Here is a 24,571-nt window from a genome sequence, read left to right on the forward strand (position 1 = left end):
CATATGTCCACATAAAAACTTGTGCATGAATTTTCATAGCAGTATTATTCATAATAGCTAAAAAACAGAAACACCCAAATGGCCATCAGTTGATGAATAAATAAACAAAATGTGGTATAGCCATACTATTAAATATTATTCATCAATAAAAAGGAATGGAGTACTGATACATGCTACAACATGGATGAACCGTGAAAGCATTGTGCTAAGTGAAAGAAGCCAGTCACAAAGGGCCACGTATTGGATGATTCCATATGTATGAAATGTCCAGAATAGGCAATTCCATAGAGACAGAATATATGTTAGTGGTTGCCCGGGACTAAGGGGAAGGAAAAGAGGATTGACTGCCAATGGGTATTGGGTTTATTTTGGGAGTGATGAAAATCTTCTGGAATTAGATAGTGGTGCGACTTGCACAACTTTGTGAATATACTAAAATCTAATGAATTGTATACTTTAAATGGGTTAGTTTTATGGTATGTGGATTATATTTGAATAAATCTGTTGATATATATAAATAATTATTGAACAAATTATGTTTTAAAAATATCTGTAGTGTTTTCTACAGCCTTGATTAGCAGAGGAAACTCCTACCCTTTGGAGTACCTCAGCCTGTCTTTACCAATAAGTTGCAGGTCTGTTTCTCTTACTATTTTGTGTGAAATGAATTATTTTTGCATCTTGAATGGTCTAACTGGACTAGTAGACAAAAGATCTGGATTTTTCTGTTCCAAAATCTGCTACTTATGAGCTGTGTAACTTTCGACCAAGTCTGGCTCTCACTTGCCCCATCTATAAAAGTGGCAATGGATTTGATGACCTGGGTCAGGCGTACTGAGAAAACATTAGTTTCCCTGTATAACTGAGTGGAAGAGACCTAGATGATACGGAAGGACTCCGCCATTCCTCTCTCCCAGAGAACAGCCAAGTACTGCTGGAGAAAATCACTCAACAGGTCATGCTCACAAATAAATGAGTATTCAACACTGCCGGGAATCCTACTGTGTTGCTCCAATCAGCGAACTCTGCCATTCCCATTGCAGGCCATTTAAACCTTCTCACTCTCAAAAACCACTCCCATAGCCCCACCTCCACCTCTCCTTCCATTGATGGTGCCTTATTATTTCACAGGGAAAATGGAAGCCAACAGATGGCCACTGTCTTATCTCCCCACACCCAAATGCGTGTGCTTGCCTACATTCCATCTTCCTCCTTTCCTATTGCAAGAGCAGAGGCACTCTTTCTCTTTAGGCAGTTCTTTCTCTTGTGCTTCAGGACCCATCCCACCCACCTTCTCAGGAATCTGACATCATTGCTGTTACCCCTTCTGCCTCCTCACTGGGTCCTTCCCAACGGCTTTTAAACTTGCTCAAGCCTGTCCTAGTAACAAGATAAAACACTGGACTCCCAGAATTGCTGGTGTTTCTAGTTCCCAGCTAAAGTAGGGCTACTCTCGGGCAATAATGGAATCATAAACCATGGTTTATATTTCACTTTCTTGGCCCGCTTTGAAATTAGATTTTTCTTGGCTATTATCTTGTTTAAACTGGGAATTATTTGCATTAATCCAAATTTGATGCGTTGATATCTTATTCATACTTTTACGTTTCTCTCTTTCAAATTCACAGACAGTGTGACCATATTTGTGTGATTATTTGGTTATTCTTTGTCTTTCTCACTAGACTGTAAGCTCACTGAGGACAGATTCTGTTTCTATATGCTCGGGGCTGAGCACGTAATCAGAGCTCAGTAAATATTTGTTGACTAAATGAATGAAATTCTGTAACACAGAGCCCGCAAAGGACTAAATATCAGTTCATTTGAAATTAAGCTGGTTCACAGGTGTTAAATATTTTTAAATGTATTATACATCATGATATCCACATATGAGCATTGAAAATTTTTGATGTTTTTATTTAGGCCATGGAAGCAGGACTCTCAGAAGTGAAAAGTGAGTTACAGTCACGTGATGATCTCTTGAGAATTATAGAAATGGAACGGTTGCAGTTGCACAGAGAATTATTAAAAATAGGCGAGTGCCAAAATGCTCAAGAAAATAAAAAAAGGTAAATTCTTTGTATTCAGTAGCCTGAGAAAAACTGTTCAAAACATGATCTTTGAATATTTTTAAGAGTTTTATATTTGGAACTAGAATAAAAAGTCTATTTGTTTTCTATTAACAAGCTGTTAATTATTGGATAATATTAGATATTAAAAATAAAATTAATAATTATCTTCAAAATTAATATCTTTATTTACCTAGAACATGATATCATGTTCTGATTTATGGATACTTAAGTGTCACACTGAGTCAGAAGTTTTCTTAGAACTTTATTCTTCAGGATATTATAAAAACAATAGTATAGAGCTGGTATTTAATTATATATGTTGATAAACAAGATTTATAACATATTTTCCAAATGCTTTTCTTTTGATTGCCTGTAAACCTATTATTAACTTTTTCACTTGTAAATGTGTTATTTATTTTGGCCTCCATGCTTACCACCTTGTCAGTCCCATTCAGGGTTTTGTTAGAACAGATTTTTTTTCCTCTTTCAAAATCGGACAGATATTGCATACTCCATTACCACAAACGGGATGGTGAGGATTAGTCAATGTTTATGCTTGTGAATAGACAGTTTGACTGTTCTAACCATTCATTGATGTTCTAATTCTCATTAGAACTTGAATCCTTCTCAAATCTGAAGGCTAATGCCAGACCAATGATAGGATTTTTAAAAACTGAGTAGCCAAATGGTGAGAGATATTTTATTGAAAGATGATTACATTGTTTTAAAGGGAATAATTATTTCTTCAAAATTGTGCGAACTGCTAGCATTTCTTTGAGGTCTACACTTAACAAATGGAAAATTAAGATCCCTAAAAATGACCCATTGTATTTCTCACCAAAGATGCTAGAAGGCCTATTAGCCAGGCAGCATTATTGAGTGCTCCATATACAAGCTATATATCATCGTCACCAATCATTAATAAATCAACTGGAAATATACTATGTGCAAAGCACTTTTGCAATGTGGTGTGTTGGTGAGAAATGTCTTCGCACAAATAATGTATATGCCTAAAAAACATAAGAAATTTCCTAGAAGAGCAAACCATTCAACCCCTATCTAGCTTTGGTTTTGTGAAAAGTATTGTAGGTGCTTTCTGTGGAGCTATCTCACAAGGCCAATGCTGCATTCCAGACATTGCCAGCTCTCCTTCAATACAGGGTTTAATCTAAAATCTTGCAGTTACTCACATATTTGGCCAATACAACTCTTTTGCTATGCCTGATTGCCATCCTCTAATTAAGTTGGTATTTATTTTGGTCTCCAAACTACATCTTTCTCATTTGGGGTATTCCTCAGTTCTAGTATTCTGAAATTTGATGAAAAGATAGAGATTTAACTTTTCACGGCTTCCATTGTATTTTAGACTTTGGGCATAGATATCTCAACCTTCATCTTTCCCCTTGAAAGTTTCTAATCCTTTCAGTTTGTTCTCATATCAATGTGGTTCTATCTTCTTTATTGTTTTGGTTTCTTTTATTTGGGATCTGTTTCTTCTTTACAGTTGTATTAAGGTGAAGCAGCCCAGACTACTGAGTGTACATGTACAATAGATTTATAGAAGTAGGAATGTAATGTTTTTATTCATTTTCAGAACCTTTCTCAATAATGCTAAAATGTTGTTAGCTTTTTCTTTTTTTAGTTGTAGAAGCACCTTGGGCTGATATGTTCTAAGAGTTATTAAAAATAATTCCAACATTCTTTTCCTACATGACAAATGATAATTCCTTTTTATATTTATATTAGCATGATGATTGTTTTCTTCTTTGGACTTGTCCACATTGAAGTTTGACATTTGTTCCATTCACTCACTGAAATTTGCAAGATCATCATGTGGTTTTCACCATTCAGTTCAGCATTCCGCTCCCTGAAATTGCTTAGGAAGAACTGAAAAAGAGGAAATTTCATTTTTCACCTCTTCCAAATCATAAGAAATAAGAAAAATTTAATACTGATCCTGACATAATGTTTTAGGAAAATATTGGATAAAATGTTCACAATATATTACTGAGTAGGAAACAAAAAGGGACTGAAAAATAATGTGTACAGTACATTCTAATTGTATGGGAAACATGTATGTATTTACACACATATGCATAGGAAAAAAGACAATTCATATACACGAAAATGCTAACGATGATTTTTCCTGGCTGACAACATTCAACCAGTATATACTCTGATATACTCTGTTTTCTATAGTTAACATATATATTTGATAATCAGAAAAAGCAATCCAGTCTAGACATACATACCTCAGGAATATCACTAGTAATTTATACCTTTAAAAGTTCCCTTTATTTTCAATCTTTAGATGAATTATTTCTCTCTCATTACTCAGATTTTGTTTTGTTTGTGTGGTTTAAGTTTTTGATTTGTGGAACCTTTTAAAAAGTTCTTTGGAAATCTAAAATTGTACCCACAGGTGGGTACATTCTTCCAAACACTCTACTAGGTTAGTCAAGAAATAGAAAGCATGCACTTTCCTTGCCTGATTATCTGTATTTTTCTGTTTTAATGATTTTTTTTACCAACTTCCCTATGTGGAAGTGAACATTACCTGCTTACACCCCTCCAAACTTCCTGTGGAAATTGTACTTTTTATGCTAGTTTCTGCTTTTCCCCTCTAGTATCCATACGTGGTTGCAATTCCATTTTATAAATTGAGCATCCAAAGAATAGATGTATTTGAGCTCTCTCTGGGTAGACTGTCAGGTTTAATCATTTGGGGTCACTTTTTTGGAGTAGTTTGCTCCCCTTGGACTTCTCCTGACAGTTCCTTTGCGCAAGGTAGAAGCAAGTCAGGTGTATTTCCTTTTTTTAACAGGTTCCCAAGCTATTTTGTTATAGGAAACAGCCTTTTCTTCTTATCCAAAAATCTTATCTACATATGCAAACCCAGTATTCTTCCAATTTTTAATGTATAATTGAAATTCCATATTAATTGCTACCTTTTATTTATTTATTTTTTTCGCTGAAACCATTTGCACTCAGTTAACTATGTAAATACTTATGGGATCTGAATGTATTAGAACTTGCAATTTCTGTAACCAGAAGTGTTTCCAACAGACTAATAATCTATCTCTGCAGCCTACAATGGTCTAAATTAACAATATAATCATAACAGTTTATCAAGCTAAGCTTAATTTTTACTCATTTTAATTTGTAGGCTTGAATCATCTTACTCACTTTCTATTAAAGAACCAGAAAGGAAAAGGAAAGAGCTGTTTTCAGTGACCCCAGATCAACCAAATCATGAAAAAGAATTGAACAAGGTATGGAATATAATGAGCTCCATTCTGCCAGGCAGATCTGAAGTCTTTGAATACAAAGGGGGACAACATCTTCCTTCTCACTCCTTTCTTTTTCCTTCTGTATTTTCTCCTAATATAATAACTTACCAAGCTGCTAATTCTAACATTCTCCTATGTGATGCTATAAAAGACACAAACCTTAGGTCCGCACTCTGCCACTCATGCCCATGAGACATGGAGGGCCTGTGGCTCTGTGGAGGTGGCTTATAGCAAGCAGTGTAAGAGCACAGTCTCAGACACGCAAGCACATGTAGAAGCCTAAGCTTGGGGAAGCTGCCCGTGCAAGTTGCTCAGGGTCCTCATTTCTAGGATGGGGATGAGATAATTAATACCTACCTCATAATGTTGTGATGAAGATTAAATGAGCTGATAGTAGCTGCTCCTTAAATAGCACTTACCATGTGCCAGGAGCTGTTCTAAGGGCTTAACAAATCCTAATTCATTTATTACTCACAACCGTCTTAGAAGGTACATTTGAGGAAACTAAGGCATAGAGAAGTTAGGTAATTTCCCCTAATATTACACAGCTGTTAAGGGGCAGAGGCCAAGAAATCTGGCTCCAGAGTCCATACTTTTCCCTTAAGTTAACATCCGTAAAATAATGCATGTAAAGTGCTTAGAACCAGGCCTACCTAGCTCAGAGGAAGCACCTAGTAAACACTGGCTGCTGTTGTTATTGGTTACACACACATGTTGTCATTGAGCACCTAACATCTGCCAAGTACCCTGCCAGGAGCTAGGAATACGAGGATGAATGAGACCTGGGCACCGTCCTTGAAGACATTGTGGTTCTTAATTCTCCTACAGAAAGTACATTCTCTTCTCCCTCTAGTAAAATCCAGTATGGCTTTCTTTCCGTGGGTTTATCATGGCTCCTACCCAGTTCTTTGGTCTTAGGTTTGAGGATCACACAGAATATTCAATGCTGTACAATCTAAACAATTGTTAAAAGTAGGAAAAACCTGGATGTGGCTTTGAATTATGATCTAGTGCCCAGCACAATGCCTGACACACAATTAGTGAAAATATTTAAAGAATGAATTAATTAATATTAAGGCTAAGGTCTCCCATAATTGTGTAGGGTCATAAATTCAGTTATTGTTTACATAAATTCCATAAACATTTATTGAGTATCTAGTAGGATTGTAGCTATTCTGCTTATTTCTGTAAGAAATTCAATGATGTGAAAGTCAAATCCTGTCTCCCAAAGAGTTGATCGTCAGGCAACTGTTAAGTGTAGAAAAGGTGTTATGAATTAACGATCATTTTCCTTATATTTTTTACATAATCCCATGAAACTAATTTTACTGATATTTAAAAATATAACTTTAAAAGACTGTTCTTTACTGGTGTCCCCAGTGAGAGCATTATAATAAAAGGTTGATTAAAGCCAGCTAAAGTATAGTTACACTATTCTTAACCTCAGAGATTTAGAGAGAGTAATAAAACTTGGAGTAATATAAGGAATCTACTGATTTTGCACAGTTTTGATATGAAGGGAGACTACAAGGCACAAATCTCATTGTAGGCTCTTGGAGACCTGTAGATAATGCATTGCTGGCAGAAAAGTTAGCAAATGAATTGTGTATAAATAGCTATTGCTTCCAGGAAGTGTTTGTCGAGAGTATCTTCATTCTCTTGTAATAAAACTAACAAGATCCATGTATTATGAATCTTGCAAGGGTTTTATTCCTTTCTCTTTTTTCAATATACAATGATTTTTAGTCATTTATTTTGTGATAAAATTGACATTTTTAGTAAAGCCAAAAGTCATTTAGAGCTAAGTAAATTAATCTCATTTAGAAAGAAGATTTGCAGTATAGCATGTTGTTTTAATATCTAAATGTTGTGAAAATAATAAAAAGTTTATTCCTTTTTCATAATAATCTATTCTTCTTTTTACATTTTAAAAGTTCAATTTTAAAAGAACGTGTTAACTACACAACAGGGATGCAATCAGAAAAATCCAAAACTGGGACAAACTCAGAACAACAACCCTGTTGTTTCATCAAGTAAATTGTAAGGAAAATAATTGGAGAGAGAAGATTGGAGATGAAAGAGACTTGTAATATTGTCCTCAGGGTGAGGTCATTTGCACTCCAGTCTCCTAGTCTCGGGAGCTGGATAATTTAGGCCCAGTCACTTCCCTTCCCTGTGAGTCTTTTTTTTCCATGTGTTAATTGATGGCGTTAGACCATGTCCAACTCTGAAATTCTAAAAATGTTAGTAATAAGAATAGAATCAGATGAGGGGTTGGTGGTATAGAGCCTGAGACTGGACCTCTCAGATCCCATTTGCCTTCTGGATATGTCTACTTTCCAGGTTAGGTCAGCCCACTCTAGCTTTTTCCAGTGTATGAGCTCCCTTGTAGGGCTTTGCTCACAGAGGTTACACAGCACAAGGAGTAAGGTCCTGGAATCAGACTGCCTGTCACCAGGAACGTGACTGTGAAAAGTTATGTACCTTAATTTTCCAATCTACAAAGTAGAGCGATATTGTGGAGATTAAATGAGATGATGTATGTAGAGTGCTTAGAACACACACAAACACACACAAAAGAGAGGCTGTAAAAAGATATGAACCAGTCTCAATGTGTGGACCATATTTAGATCTCAATTCAAATAAACAAATTTTAAAAACATTCATTACATTTCTGATAAAATTTTAAATTTGGAAACGGCCTGGATATTTGATGATATTGAGGAATTGTTATTAATGTTTTTAAGACATTATAATAGTATTCTGGCTCCGTTAAAAAAAGAGGGAGAGTGTGCCCTTATTCTTTAGAGATATATCCTGAAATGTTTAAAGATGAAATGAAAAAAAAATCAATTTTAAGAATAAGTGCCCTGGGGTAAATTCATATGAATATCTATGGATGACATCTGCTTAACTCTCCGGCCTTATTTCTCACAACACTCCAGGTCCCAGCCCCTCCAAACTCCTTTTGGTTCACTGAGGGCGCATTCTCTCACCCCCTTGCCTTCACTGCATTCTTTGCCTGGGAGCCCTTCTCCATCTCTATTTTCTGTCTGGCTTCCAATCATCCTTCAGTATTTGGTCTGATGTCCCCTCCTCTGGGAATCCTATCCTGCCACCCTCAGGCTGGGTTAAATACCCCTGCACTATATACGGCTGACATGGATTGCTACACTATGTTGTAACTCTGTATTTTGCTGTTCCCCCAATGGACTATGATTTTTTGAAATCAAGGATTGTGTACTTTATCTCCAAACTTAAAGAATTAGAGACAGTGAATGATTTCTAGAAAGATGCTATGAGGCTGGACTAAGACAGTGATAGAAGGAATGGAGAGCAGAGGAGAGATTTAAGAGAGCTTGAAACAGAAGGAGCAGCATTTGCTGCCTGACTGGATTTGGGAGGACGAGGGCAGGGAGGAGCAAGGTGATCCAGATGTTCCTAACACAGAAGGCTTAGCTAAGGTCAAGAATATGAGACGCCACAGGCTCAAGGGGAGGAGGGGATGTGTTTTCGTGGACACATTAAGTTTGAAATTTATTATAACACAATTCTGAAAAACATAGTGTTTAGTCACAAACAGTACAGCACAATTTAGTTAGAAAAAGCACTGAATTTAAAGCCAAGAGTCCTAGGTTCTAGTCCTAGCTCTGCCAGTTAATAGCTTTATGGCTTTGAGCAAGTCACTTAACCTCTCTAAGCCAATTTTTTCTCCCTAAAAAATGCTTGGTCCATCAACCTCTTGGTCCAGTGTCTTCCACCACACCACTCTGGAGTGATAGTTCAGTGGGTATAAAGTTAAGTTGTACAAGACGAGTAAGTTCCAGAATTTGCTGCACAACACAGTGCCCATAGTTAACGGCAAGGTATTGTGAACTTAAAAATTTGTTAAGAGGGTAGATCTCATATTAAGTGTTCTTAACACAAAAAAAAATTTAAAAAAACAATGAAGGGACCAAAGGAAAGTTTTGGAGGTAATTGATATGATTATTACCTTGACTGTGGTGATAGAAACATCAATGTATGTCCAAGCTCACCAAATTGTATACATTAATTATGTGCAGTTTTTTGTATACCAATTATACCTCAATGAAGCAGGGAGAAAGTGCTTGATAATACTTTCTCCACCTTCCTGTCAAAGTAGTTATCAGAGTAGCATCACTAGTAGCGGTTGATTTGCATACAACAGAAAATAGAAGTGAGAAATGAAATTTTGAAATTGGAAGGAAAAAAGTAAATGAATCATTATTGTATCTGTTTTTAATTTAGCATCAATCAGAAAAGCAGGGTAGAGTGGGGCCTGCCAAAGTTTTAAGATAGAATAGGAAGACTGAAAATGGCCAATAAAAGCTTTAAGCTGCTTTATAAATAAAGGGATTTGTTAATATTTTCTGGAATGTCTCTGCTGCAGATAAGAAGCCAACTCTATCGGGAAGAAGAGTACCAAAGCTCTGAGCAGGAAAGAATGAGGAATGAAATCTCTGACCTAACAGAGGAGCTTCATCAGAAGGAGATCACTATAGCAACTATCATGAAGAAAGCTGCCCTTCTGGAAAGACAGTTAAAAATGGAGTTAGAAATAAAAGAAAAAATGTTAGCAAAACAACAGGTATGCAAGCAGCAGGACTGCACCTGTCCAGGCCACTCTCTTGCCCAGGGCAGATAGCAGCCTCATTATCGACTAATAAAACCATTGCATTTCTCGGTATTGTTTCTGAGGCTAGCGTCCCAGAAATGCTTTGTGGAGTCACAGGAAACCTTTGTGAGATAATGCAAAGTGTCATCAAAAAGAACCAGGGAAATAAGTGACGGCACAAGATAATTTCATTAAATCTCATCCTAACATTTTCTTGTGACATATTTTGACCACCTCCCGCCGGATAGTCTAGTCAAAGATTTCTTCCTGAATTTGTTTTCTATAGTTCCCTTCCATTAACATTTTTATCCTTCAAAAAATAAAAACCTCTATTCCCGCTTTTCTTGGATACTTCCCACTCCATTTCATATATTTATTTTAGGGTTTTTAAAAATGGACATTGAAACATGAAAATTAGTTCATATTTACTGAACTTTGACTCCATGCACAGCATGGTTCACGGGGAAAAAGAGCAATTATAACATTCTACTGTTAAAATACTGCAAGTAACTTCTAAGTCTTCCCTGCCGTCTTCCTTCCTTTCTTCCTTCCTTCCTTTCTTCCTTCCTTCCTTTCTTCCTTTCTTCCTATTTATTTTGAAATTCCCTCAATCCCTTACTCATCATCAAATTGGTAGGGTTTTTTTAACCTCAAATCTAGAGGTTTTGAGAGCACCATTCATTAATTTTCTAGGCATTTGAGGGCCACTTCACAAATAACATGGCTATTTAAATCCTGTGTACTATAAAAACAATAAAAGATTTGCCTTTGCCCAGTTATAAGCCTTAAACTGTGATTAATCTGTATAATGCACAGGAAAACAGCACAGATGGGATAATAGCATTGGTTGTACCTGTATAGCAAAGGATATTTTACAGGTGTTAATAGTGATCTGGGTAGCTGGATTATGAATGATTTTTTTTTTACCTTGATATTCTTCTATATTTTTAGGTTTTTGTCAAGGAGAATATATTTTGTAATTTAAAAAAGTAAATCTTTTTAAGGGAAGTGTTTTATATAAAAATGAGCCCTAGATAAATAAAAGGGCAGATACTATGTCTAAGTACTGTCAAGTAGAAGAAATCAGGGGAAAAAATAAATTAGGAGAGAAAATGAAAAAAAGAAGGAAATTTGGCACAAATATCAGAAAGAACGAAATTAAACATGAAAGTCAGGGCTGGCCCCATGGCTTGGCGGTTAAGTGCCCGCGCTCTGCTGCTGGCGGCCCGGGTTCGGATCCCGGGCGCGCACCGACACACCGCTTCTCCTGCCATGCTGAGGCCGCGTCCCACATACAGCAACTAGAAGAATGTGCAGCTGTGACATACAACTATCTACTGGGGCTTGGGGGAAAAAATAAATAAATAAAATTAAAAAAATATATATGAAAGTCATATTTGCACATTGTAAAAATTAATCAAGTAGTGAAGAAATTAATGGACAGTGTTATTCAAACATGTTTTTAAAATTGTGATTTTCTGGTGATGGTTTACATACGATAGAAAATAGAAGTGATAAATGGAATTTTGGAATTGGAAAGAAAAAAGTAAATGACTCATTGTTATAAATATGTGTTTTTAATTTAGCACTGGTCAGAAAAGGAGGGTAAAGTGGGGGCCTGCCAAAGATAGGAGAACTGAATGAGAATATCTGATTTATGGTGATCCTGCCTAAGAAGGGTTCCCCTTCACTACACTTAGAAAATATTTACGTTAACAAAATAAAATTAATTTTAAGAGAACTAAGGGCTTTTATTATGAATTTTACATTCACTTTAACCTACTAATCTCCTTTCAGGTCTCAGATATGAGATATAAAGCTGTCAGAACTGAAAACACACATCTCAAAGGAATGATGGGAGATTTAGACCCTGGACGGTACATGGTAATATGCTGAAATCATTCCGTAAATTGAACAGGGAGATTACTTAGTGTGTCAGGATTTACCCAGTTGTTGTGTACTGAGCACTGCTACATGTCAGGCATGCAGGAATGGAGTGGGAAATTATCTTGCACTTGGATTGAACTTAACGTTTACCCTCAGGCTAGAACATTTGAATTTCTAGTTTTCTCCTTTATTCTTTTCGTGGGTTGGACTCAATTCTGATCTTTTCCTCAAATATACTACTCCCTTCCTTTTTCTCTTGCTGTTGCCTCTGAAATCCTACATCCTACATGGCCTGACTCAAGTATCAACCTTCCCCTTGATGAAGCTGCCCCTGAATCTCCAGGCAGAATGAACTGTTCCATCCGCACTTGGTTTGTATTTTAGTCTGACTTGTTTTGTAGCTTGTCACTTCCCCACTGGATGGTGAACAGGGACCATGTCTTGATGTTTGTATCCCTAGCACCTCATGATGTCAGGGGTATAGTAAGTGTTCACTGAATGCTGGTTGAATAAAAAGAATGAAAAATGAATGATTGAGGATTGCCCTTGTTGTTTTAACCAGCGGCTCTACAGGTTTACACAAGACAACTTAAACAGGTTCTTTGTACTTGTTCTCGTAATAGTCCATCTTCTAGCATCAAAGAGAAGCATTCTGGAAGAATTCTGCCTTCCTCTTTGGGCCTGGTTATGGATCTTGTGATTGGAGAATTGATGGATAAAACGTAAAGTATATGTAGTTTCCCTGCCTATTACATAAAAATCTCTGTGACACCTAAGACTTTTATTTCTCAACACTGGACACACAAAAGGTTAAATGAGTGTCTTTTTTTCTCTCACAAAATTGTTTTTGTGTTATTTTTTAAAATTTCAGTCTGAATGTTTAAAGTGTGTATTCTCCATCATCACAGCCCTCGCTCAGCCTGCTTCACTCTGGCTCCTGTAGGCATTTGGCTTTGTTCATTTATTTGTTTTTGTTTTTGTTTTTTCAAGAAGTGAAACACATAAAGGTGTATAAAAAAGAAGCTAATTATCCCCACTCCTATCCCTAATCCTAGTGTGGATTCCAGAGATATCCAATGCTAACAACTACTGTGTCCCATTTGATAACTGTTCCTTGCTCGTGCACACATATAGAAGGGATGAGTGTTCTTTTACAGAAATAAATTTATAATATATACATTATTCTAAACTGCCTTTTGACTTTCTCTCATGGACATCTCTACAAGTCAGTACAGAAATATCTTTTTATTCTTCCTAATTGCGTAGGAAAAATAAATATATACTTATGTAAAATATATATAATTTTTAATATATTGAATCATAACTTCCATACTAGTGATTTTAGTGCAGTCTCTTTTTCTTCTTGCTTCTCTCCTTCTCTTGTCTGCCATTTCTCTACCCATCTCATACCCCATCCACCAGATAACACGTGCTAATTATTCATTATGTATCATTTTGTACTTTTTCATGTGTATGAATTGATATATATAAATGTGTCTGTGTGAATATATATAAACATATATGTATATGTACTCATATAGCTTTGTAGAGGTTTTAACTTAAATTGGGTTACATTATACACTCCTCTGTGTCTTGTTTTTGTTCGCTTAACAATATCCTTTGCAAATCTTTACAAGTCAACTAGTTTAGGTCTATTTCATTCTGTATAATCGCTTAATAAAATCCCATGATATGAATGTATCAAAGTTTATTCAGCTGTTTTTCAGAATGAATTCATTCATAATTAATTCAATTCTGTTTTTAGATTTTTGCACAAATAAACAGCACTATAAAAAACATCCTTATACATATATCTTGGAATAGCTTCCTAAAGAATGGAATTGCTGATTCATAGGATATGTATGTTTTAATTTTAAAACATTTGTTGCCAAATCATATTTCTACCATCTCTGCGTGAGAGTACTTTTTCTTTCATCCTTACCAGCAATAGGTGTTATTGCTCTTTTAAATTTTTGTCTGTCTACTGGTTGTAAAGTGATTTCTCAATAGTACTTTAAGTTGCATTTCCCTGACTACAGTGAGCATATTTTTGTATACTTATTGGCAATGTACTGTGAATTGGTTAGTCTTTGCTCATTTTTCTGTTGGGCTTTTTCTTGTCAATTTATAACAGCACTTTTCTAAATTTTTTGTTTATACTTTTATTTATGATATCCTTTTGCCGTACAAAAAGTTTTAAACTTTTATTTGTCAAACATGTATATCTTTTCTTTATAGCTTCTGAATTTCCTTCCTTGAATGACAAGTTTCTTCCAACATCTAGATAGTATATATAGTTTCTTAGAGGTTCTTCAAAGATTTTTATATTTCTCATCTAAGTCTTTAATACATTTGAATTGTAATTTTGCATGTGATGTAAAAAGGAACCCAATTTAAATTTTTATATGGATGTTAAGCTCAGTTTATCCAGTTTCTTCTGATAATTTCCTGTTGAATTCTATTTGGGATTGAATTAAGTTTATAGATTAACTTTGAAAGAATTGGTATTTTTATGATAGTACATTTTCCCATCCAAGAATATGACATGGCTTTCCACCTCTTCATATCTTATTTTATGCTTTCAATAAGATCTTACAATTTTCTTTGTATAGGTTCTGTGCCTTTCTTTTTAAATTTATTCTCAGATGTTTTATAATTCTTGTCATTGTTGTAAATGGAATATTTTCCTTTTCCATATCTAAGAACTTATTGCTAATATAGAAACAAGCCAAATTATCTTTTAATTCTAGTCAGCATTTTACTAGAGATTCTTAAGTTTTTCTGCGATAATCATATCAACATTAATAGTTTTATCTCTCCTTTTCTACTGTTCATATCAGTTATTTTTGTCATACTGCATTGGCTAAAACTTCCAAGAGAATATTAAGTAATAATAGTAATTGCTGATAAATTTGTTAAATTTCTGATTTTAGATGAAATTGTCTTAGAGTTTTACTATTTAGGATAATATTTGTTCTTGATTCACAGTCTTCATTTTATCTTTCTACTCCTAATATACTTAGAGTTTTTAAGATTTGCTGCTGGTTTTTATTAAATGTCTTTTCAGCATATATGACATCATGTGGTTTTTGTCTGTTAATTTGTTGATGTGTAATAGACTATGGTTGACAGATTTCCTGATATTGATCCACCTTTGACTTCCTGGAATAAACTTTCTTGGTCATTGTACTCGTTTGCTAGAGCTGCCTAACAAAGCACCACAAACTGGGTGGCTTAAAATAATAGAAACTTATTGTTTTACAGTTCTGGAAGCTGGAAGTCCAAAATCAAGGTGTCAACAGGGCCACACTCCCTCTGACACCTGTAGGGGATGATTTTTCCTTGCCTCTTTATAGCTTCTAGTGATTTGCCAGCAATCTTTGGTAATCCTTGGCTTGTAGATGCATCACTCTAATCCTCTGTCTTCACATGGCATTCTCCCTGTATCTCTGTCTTCACATGGCTGTCTCCTTCCTGTATCTTCATATCATCTTCCCTCCGTGCATGTCTGTCTCTGTGTCCAGATTTCTCCTTTTTATAGAACACCTATCATATTGGATTAGGGCCCACCCTAATGACCACATTTTCACGTGATTACCTCAGTAAAGATCCTATTTCCTAATAAGGTCACATTCTGAGGTACTAAGGGTTAGGACTTCAACATATCTTTTTAGGGGTACAAAGTTCAACCCATGACAGTCATACTCTAGCAATTTTGGTGTATTACTGGATTCTACATGATATTTTATTTAGAAATTAAGATTTGTGTGTATAAATGAGATTTGTACATAGTACTCTTTTCTCTACTTGTTTTAAAGTTATGCTGGCTTTGTAACATAAATTGGGAGCTTTCTATCTTTATGAGTGGTCTAGAATAATTTAAATAATATTAGAATTAATCAGTTCTTTAAAAGTTAGAAAGAACTTAGCTGTGAAACCATCTGGACATTGAAGTTTCAATGAAGTAGATCTTCAGTTACTTTTCCATTCTCTTTTAGGGTACTTGGTATATTCAAATTTCACTTCTTAAGTTGCTTTTGGTCATTTGTATTTTTCTAGGAAATTTTTACTCATTCAAATTTGTTTTCTTGTTACCAAACGTAGTAATATCCTACAATTCTTTTCCTGTCTTCTATATTCTGTGTTTATATTTCCTTTCTTATTCCTAAACTTGTATAGTTTAGGTCTCTCTCTTTTTTTAGGTACGGCACATAGGGAATTATTTGTTTTATTTGTATTTAAAAGTACTAGTTTTTGAATTTATTGTTATTTCACCTATTTTTTTCTAATTTCATTATTTTTAGCTTTTATCAATTTCCTCTTCCTAGCTTGTTTTGTTTTATTTTGTTACTTTGTCTAATTTCTTAAGATAAGTACTGAATTTCTTAATTTTATTTCTTTTTCTTTAATTGTAAAGATTTTTAAAGCTGTATATGTTCCTCTGGATATAGCTTTTGCCGCATCCCATCATTTTGCTATGAAATGTTCTCCTATATGTTTCTTTCCAAATGCACTCTCCTCATCATAGAGTAGAGTAGGCAGTGTCTTTGGAGAGCAGGGAGACTGGGCACACTCATGAGGGCTAATGTAACCCAGCCAAGCCCTTCCCAGGTTATGTGTCCCTGCTTGGCTTTGAGGGAGGAAAGGGTTAGAAATAGATATGGGTCAGGGGAGATGCAGCAAGATGCCAACTTCCAAGTCTCCCTCACTCCTCAAAATGAGAATATTAGAATGCATATCCCATAAAGAAATTAGCACTCAAGTTTCAGTGAAGTTAGCCAGTTTCAAATTGGTGCCTTAAAACTTTCTCTTTTTTCCCAGCTTTATTGAGGTTTAATTGACAAATGAAATTGATATATTTAAATTGTGCAAAGTGATGATTTGATGTACATATACATTGTGAAATGATTACTACAATCAGGTTAATTAACACATCTGTCACTTCATATAGTTATCATTTGTGTGTGTGTGTGTGTGTGTGTGGTGGAACACTGAAGTTCTACTCTCTTAGCAAATTCCAAATATACAATACAGTGTTATTCACTATAGTCACCATGCTGTACATTAGATCCCCAGAACTTATTCATCTTATGAATGAAAGTTTGTATTCTTTCACTCAACATCTGCCCATTTCTCCCAACCCCAAATGGCAGAATTTCCTTCTTTTTTGTGGCTAAATAATTTACTATTTTCTCTATCCATTCATCCATTAACAGATGTTTAGGTTGTTTCCATATCTTGGCTATTGTGAATAATGCTGCAATGAACATGGGAGTGCAGATATCTCTGTGAAATATCTTCCCTTTCTCCACAACCTCACCTCCAGTTGTTATCTCTTGTCTTTCTGATAATAGCCATCCTAACAGGTGTGAAGTGATTGCTCATTGTTGTTTTAATTTGCATTTCCCTGATGATTAGTGATGTTGATCACCTTTTCATGTACTGTTGGCCATTTATTGACTTCTTTGGTAAAATGTCTGTTCAGATCCTTTTCCCATTTTTAAATTGTTTTTTTTTTTTTTTTTTGCTATTGAGTTGTATGAGTTCCTTATATATTTTGGAAATTAACCTCTTATCAGATACATGGTTTGCAAATCATTTTTCCTATTCTGTAGGTTGTCTCTTCATTCTATTGATTGTTTCCTCTACTGTGCAAGAAGCTTTTTAGTTTGATGTAATCTCGTCTATTTTTGCTTTTGTTACCTGTGCTTTTGGAGTTATATCCAAAAAATCATTGCCAGGAGCAAAGTCAAGTAGTTATTTTCCCTATGTTTTCTTGGAGTTTTACAGGTTCAGGTCTTCCATTTAAGTCTTTAAGCCATTTCAAGTTAATTTTTGTGACTGGTGTAAGATAGGGCTCCAGTTTCATTCTTTTGCATGTGAATATCCAGTTTTCCCAACAACATTTATTGGAGAGACTGTCCTTTCCCCATTGTGTGTTCTTGGTGCCCTTGTTGAAGATTAGTTAACTATACATGTGTGGGTTTATTTCTGGGCTCTCTATTCTGTTCTCTATCTATTGCATGCCACAGTCACCACAGAATGTTTTCATTCATTCTATAAATATTTATTGAATGCCTACTATGTGTCTGGCAGCATGCTAGGATCGTAAGTCAGACTAGATCTTTGAACTCCTGGGGCTTAATATTAGTAGAAGGAGACCATACCTTACTAGATACAGACAATTAAGTGGATAATTATGCTAGAGTGATAGGACAGTGCAGAGTGTAGGGGGCCTGATAGGAGTTACCTAACTCTGTCTTGAGAGTCAGAAAAGGCATCTGAGGAGCAGGTAGCCTGACAGATTGGTGGGAAAGAGTCATGGAGAGGGAAGAGAAGGTACAAAGACCAGGGATGAGAAAGAGTCCGGGAGAACTGTAAAACAACAAAGAGCTGCTCTTCATTAGGTATTTACTACATGCTTTACACTCTACATTCATTCACTTACACTTTACATTCATTCATGTCTATATCCTTACAAGTATGTGGGATAGGTATTACTATCGCCACTTCACAGGAAAAGAAATGAAATCTTTAAGTAACTTTCCCAAGCTTTAAGTTGGTTTGGATAACTCCAAATGCATGATATTAACTGTTGTAATATCCTGTAGTTCTGTTTCTTCTGTTTTCTTCATGGATCCTCACCCTATTGTTCCTGACTCTACTCATTACCCAAATTTTGCCCTTGGCCCCCAGCTCCTCTTGCTGTATGCTTTCTCTTAAAGGATAAATCCGCCAACCACCTCAACTTATGTCTTCTGTATCATACAGTGGCTTCCAAGCTGCCCAGTTCTCAGACCACATGTGCTTTCCTTACAAAACCTTTCCTTATGTTATTCTTCAATTCAAGAACATGTGCTCAGTTTTCCATGGGAAGTCAGAACTCTTCATGTTCCATGGCTTTCTTAATCTCGCTCACCCACTTCGTTTCCCTTTAGTGACCTACACAGACTGTCTACTATAGCCACACCTGTCTTAGTCTCATTTCTCATGCTCTTTCTTGCTTCCAGGCCTTCACACATGCTTTTCCTTCTACCTAAAAATCCCCTTACCCTACTTCACATGGCCATGCCCTATTAATGTTTCAAGTCTCTCAGCATAAATTTTCCATGTTATAGAAAATCTTCCCTAATTTCTCTCTGTTCTCTTAAGTGTCTCTCCTTGAAGCCATCATAACATCCTTTACTTAACACCTATCATAGCACAATATTAAAATTACCTGTTTCTTGTCGGCTACCCATCCCCTTTCCAGTAGAATGCCCTCAGTGAGGGCAGTTATGGTCCTTCCTCATTTACCATTGTACCTCAGCAGTGAAAAAATATTTTGTTAGATGAGTGAATGAACAAATGAATGAGTGAGTGAATGAATGAATCCATTATATGTCCTCCACCTGAATGCTTTTCCTTTACTTTACCAAAGTAAAGACATATCCTTTACTAAATCCAGCACTCCCTTAAGACCTAGAATAAATGTTCTCTACTCCATGAATTCATCTCCAGTTACTCTAGGCCCCATTTATTTCTCCTTCCTTTGGCTTTCTTCGGCACTGCTAGTTATAACAATTTAGCACTAAGTTTTGAATTGTCTTTTTTTATTTTTTAATTATTTCGTATGTGTAGGTTTTTGTCTCATCAGTCATAGACTTCTTGAGGGAAGTGGACTATATTTTTTACTTTTTCTTCATATAGGGTTTGGTATAGAGTAGGGCTCAATGAATACTTGTGGATTTATGGGTCTCATTGTAGTCTAAGAGGCATGAAGAAGTTATCATGGAAACTCATGCTAGTGTCATTAAAGAGGTCCCCAAAGCCTTGTCTTATCTCACTGCCTGTGTGATCTCTGTCCTAATAGTAGTTGCCATTCATTGATTTAAAAAACATTTGAGTTCCTACTTGGCGCAATGTAATTTAACACATAATTATACTTTATCTATATTATTCACTATTTTTTCATACATGTTAGTTTAGTCTACTCAATTTTATTGTATTTTCCATGAAGACAGTGTCACTTTTTCATACTCGATTACCTCTGTAGCACTTAGTACATATGTATAAAATATATGTTTGCTAAAAGATTGGTTAGTTGGATATCATAAAATGGAATGCCACTGATATATGGCCCTCAATGTGATGCTTATTAAAATAGCACTTAATCATATATATTTTATGTAGGATTGTAATTCATATAGGAAGTTGACTTTATAATTGCCCTCTATTTTTTTGTATGTGAAGATTTGGAATTGACTTTGATAATTGAAATAGTCAAGCCACTCTCCAAAGAGAAAAATCTTAAGTGTCTATTTAATTAAAAAAGAGTTAAATGTAATTCTTTTCTCTTTAAGAGTTTACAATCTATTATGTGACTTATTTAGCACTCATTAGTTTAAAGATTTCATGAGGAAAACTTATATCTGTTATATGTTAAAATCCCATAATTAGATAGTTCATTCTTTCTGAAATAATCAGAATGGATAAGTAAACAGAGAGTTAAATAATTAGTGCTGAAATTTTACTTCAGGCAAGAAACAAAATATTTACATCATTATTTTTAAGTTTTCTAAAATATGTGGTATTTGGATAATATTAAAATAATTTTTTTTTTCTTTCTAGATGAGTGAGATTACTGATATCAAGGTAGGTCATTTCTAAATAACTAGAGCTTGAGAATTCTTCTTCTTGACTAACTGTGAAGCTCCCTGCTGATTTACACTTAGAGAAAGAAAGTTTTAAAAAGGCACCCACCCCGTGGTAGGAATAGCAGCCCTGCACTCAGTCATTATCCGTTGTGTGCTTGGGGCTATGGCAGCTCCCATTTTCCTCTGGAGAATGTACTGAGGGGACTAACTGCCTGTACGTAAGTTTTCCTCGGGTCTCAGTGAGGTACTTAGATTAGTAGCAGAACTAGCAAGAGGTTCTTAGAACATCTCTGAAAAAGATGTTTTCCTTGGATTTGTGCAGAAGCTTGACTGCATGGGGAAAAGTGAGGGATTTACTTTTATTATGCTCCTGGGTAGCTAACGAAGAATTAAGTTTATCATGATAGCTTTTTGTGATTCCATATTTACTTAGACCTATAATTGTGTTAATTAAATGCTCTTTCATTTAAGAAAGGTGTCATAAAATCAGGTTTAATCAGAACTCGGTATTTATGGTAATTTTTAAGACTAATTTGCTTTTCCCTATCCATAAAGTCTGCTAAATAAAATAATAGCATAAAAAAGTTAGTACCCTCACAAGTATCTAAAACATCTATTTACATACTGAAATTAACATACTAACCATAACACATGATTAAAGCCAGTCCTGTAGAAATGCTTTGTTAGACTATTATTGTTGAATATGCATGAATTTAAAAGAAAAAGTGCACATAAAAAAATACTATTATTCAGACACTTCAGTAATTCAACTGGCCTCATGCTCAAGTGTCCAAGCAAATAGGCACCAGGAGGTTTAGCTATTTCAAGAAGAAAGAAATGGATTAAAACTACGGAACTCTAAAATTTGGGGAAAAAAATTTAATAAGCCTATAAAACAACTCATCAAAAATACAGAGATACAATTTAATCAATGCCAATTTTCACATGATAACCATCTACGGAAGATATATTCCTGAAATTTCTAGAAAAGTATTTAAGAAAAACATGAAATGAGAGAGCCCCAAAAACATTGTTGTCAAGGAAAATGGAATATGCTTTTAAATATGTCATGTAAATACATTACCTGTGTAATTCTTTTAGGTCATTCTCACAATACTTTTTTAATCATGGTACATTTAGAAAATTGTGGGGTTTTAAAGAAATTATTACTATCATTCTTAATTACTTTAAACCAACACTGGGCCAAAAAGAGTCACAGCTGAAATCTAATTTCATTGAAAAAGCTTGAATAAAATTACAACTGAGCAGCAGACCATCAAGAGTCATATATTTTGACTAATAGATGTCTTTTTAGGAGTAAAATTTTGAATCTTTCCCATGACCTATTTCAATCAGATCTGATTGTATGAACATTTTCCTTATAAAGGGCAAAATTTTATAAGACTCTGCCTCCTTTATATTTATAGTAAATCTGCTCTAGTTTTAGAATAAACAGTCCTCTCTCTTTTAAAGCAGACTACAGATTACCCTTTCTTCTGCACTGGTGTATCTCAAATGAGCGAATGTTGAGACGTACCAAAGGCCAGGGCCTCACACGTGCAGCAAGACCTTCAGTGGTCCCCATTCTCCAAAGGGCACCTTGTCAATAGACATACAAGCGTATAACCCTTTCTGTACTGTTTTGGGGAAGTTTGCCCTCCTGGAGCATTTCCTTTCATTCAAAAGTGAGACCTTTCTAAAGATTTATAAACTTCTATAATGTATTAGGCAGTAACAGAAAATGTAGTTAGCAGGTTTCGCCTTTGAAGCAAAAAAATGAAACAAATAAGTAAAAGTTTTTAATGCCTAATATGTATATACTTCTACATTTATTTATCAACATTGATACTAATCAACATTTATATGAATAATTTAAAATGTGAATTAGTCAAAAACTTTTGAATGACTTTATGGGGTGCTAGCCCATATGAAATTACTCTCAAAGCCTTAAATTTAAGAATTTCAAAGTGAAATTCTAAGCCATATTCATCTATAGTCTTATAGGCTTTTAACCATAGAAATTGGGAGCTTCAAAACAGGTATTTTATCCATGTTATGATTTTTGTGCTAAAATATTACCCTTCTGGACAGCAGAGAACTATTGTTTAATCAGCAACTACACAACTCATAGATATTCACATCATAGGACTAGAAAGGACTATGTAGATTCACTTAAAGCATTTTCATGTTAGAATATATCCGGTTTTTTTAAATTTTGTGAGGAGAAATGGTTAGACTCCCCTTACAAAACTTCTTACAGCATTTAATTCAAACAGCATCGGAAATCTTTGTTCTTGCTCTAAACCTCTCATTTTGTGATTTAAACATGTTTCTTATTCTCCTCTGAAGACACATTAAAATTGGGTGGCCCATTCCAGATAGTAAAACTTTATCATGGGGGCCGGCCCCGTGGCTCAGCGGTTAAGTGCGCACGCTCTGCTACTGGCAGCCTGGGTTGGGATCCCGGGCGCGCACCGACGCACTGCTTGTCCAGCCATGCTGAGGCGGTGTCCCATATACAGCAACTAGCAGGATGTGCAACTACAACATACAACTATCTACTGGGGCTTTGGGGATAAAAAGGGGAAAAAAAGGAGGAGGATTGGCAATAGATGTTAGCTCAGGGCCGGTCTTCCTCAGCAAAAAGAGGAGGATTGGCATGGATGTTAGCTCAGGGCTGATCTTCCTCGAGAAAGGAGGGAGGAAGGGAAGGAAGGAAGGAAGGAAGGCAGGAAGGCGGGTGGGAGGGAAGGAAGGAGGGAGGGAGGGAGGGAAGGAAGGAAAAAAGGAACTTTATCATGAAGCTACATTCCTGAAAGCTGTGTGATACTGGCACAATCTCAACTGTTAGATCATTGGTATAGAATGGTCCAGAATCAGACCCCAGTCTAAATGGATTTAGTGTGTAATTTGTTGCATCACTCAACAGTGGGGAATCAATATGTGATTTTCTATAATGACATGTATTATTTTAATCAGAAAAAAATTCTTTTAAAAATGAAATGTATTTCAATTAACCAAAATTAATTCTGATTCCATTATTGACCAACACTAGAAGGCATACCCTGTAAACACAGAAACTCTTACATCTAGCCAATTTGTGCTAGATACAGAGAACACTAATGCATGAGTGAGTCTTTTCTGTATTGGAACATAGGCAGTAGTGTATGCGTTGCTTTTATTGTGATGTGCTCAGCAGCAGCTATCTCTGAGTATCTGTGTTGTGAGGAGATGAGTGTGGGAAAGGGCATTAGGAGGTACACAAGCACAGAGCTACATCACTTGACTCAAATGAAAGGGCCTTTCCAACACACCTGTCCAAACGCACAGAAAATATGCCTCACTTACAAGGAACAATTTTTTCAATGATGGTTTATTTTATTATCTAGAGTATGGACTTCACTAACAGGGAAAAGTCAAGGCATACATCTATTAATAAACTGGAATATGAGAATGAAAGGCTCCGAAATGATCTTGCAAAACTTCATGCCAATGGAAAATCAGCATGGGCTAATCAAAATGCCTGTGAAGAAATGGGACGGTACACCTATCAGAGCCAAATAAAAATGGAGAAAAATGAAGACAGGTATGCTGACTCCATTTTATTTTTAAACAATTCAAATTATAATTGTATACACTTTCTCTTTAGTTGTTTAGTGATAATGCAGTAAGTGTAGATACATTGTTTTATATGAAATTCTATGTTGTTAATAGCTTTCAAAATGCAACAGTGAAATGGGTAGAGTGTTATAGTGAGTTTTAGTCAATTCAGACCCGTCTTAGAAGCTGCTGTGGCATGCAAAATACACAAATAAGTAATCTTATTTTCATGTCATAGGAATAGAAAAACTAGAATTTAATGTTACATATACTGTTCAAACAAAATAGAAAATATAGGAAGATGTCACTTCTTAACTTCAAAAATGTCTACACTTTATATTGACTTAACTTGATAATGACTTAATTTCAAAAATATATGCACTTTACATTGACACTCCAGCAGTGGTAACAAACTATTGGTCATTTCCTAGGGAAAGAAACTATGGATGTGTA

The 24,571-nt window shown here is 35.3% G+C and overlaps 1 protein-coding gene across 1 annotated transcript in view; it reads left to right on the plus strand.

Annotated features, from left to right (window-relative positions):
• DEUP1 (deuterosome assembly protein 1) overlaps positions 1 to 24,571 on the plus strand; it is an 89,790-nt gene that overhangs the window by 48,761 nt on the left and 16,458 nt on the right. The window contains exons 6-11 of the mRNA XM_087434027.1: positions 1,921 to 2,066; positions 5,236 to 5,341; positions 9,771 to 9,968; positions 11,793 to 11,879; positions 20,493 to 20,516; positions 23,908 to 24,104. Coding sequence (XP_087290153.1) covers positions 1,921 to 2,066; positions 5,236 to 5,341; positions 9,771 to 9,968; positions 11,793 to 11,879; positions 20,493 to 20,516; positions 23,908 to 24,104 — 758 coding nt within the window. The remainder of the gene's footprint in view (positions 1 to 1,920; positions 2,067 to 5,235; positions 5,342 to 9,770; positions 9,969 to 11,792; positions 11,880 to 20,492; positions 20,517 to 23,907; positions 24,105 to 24,571) is intronic.

Source organism: Ceratotherium simum, chromosome 7, assembly GCF_057802395.1.
Source record: "Ceratotherium simum simum isolate JZ-2026a chromosome 7, ASM5780239v1, whole genome shotgun sequence".
NCBI lineage: Eukaryota > Metazoa > Chordata > Mammalia > Perissodactyla > Rhinocerotidae > Ceratotherium > Ceratotherium simum.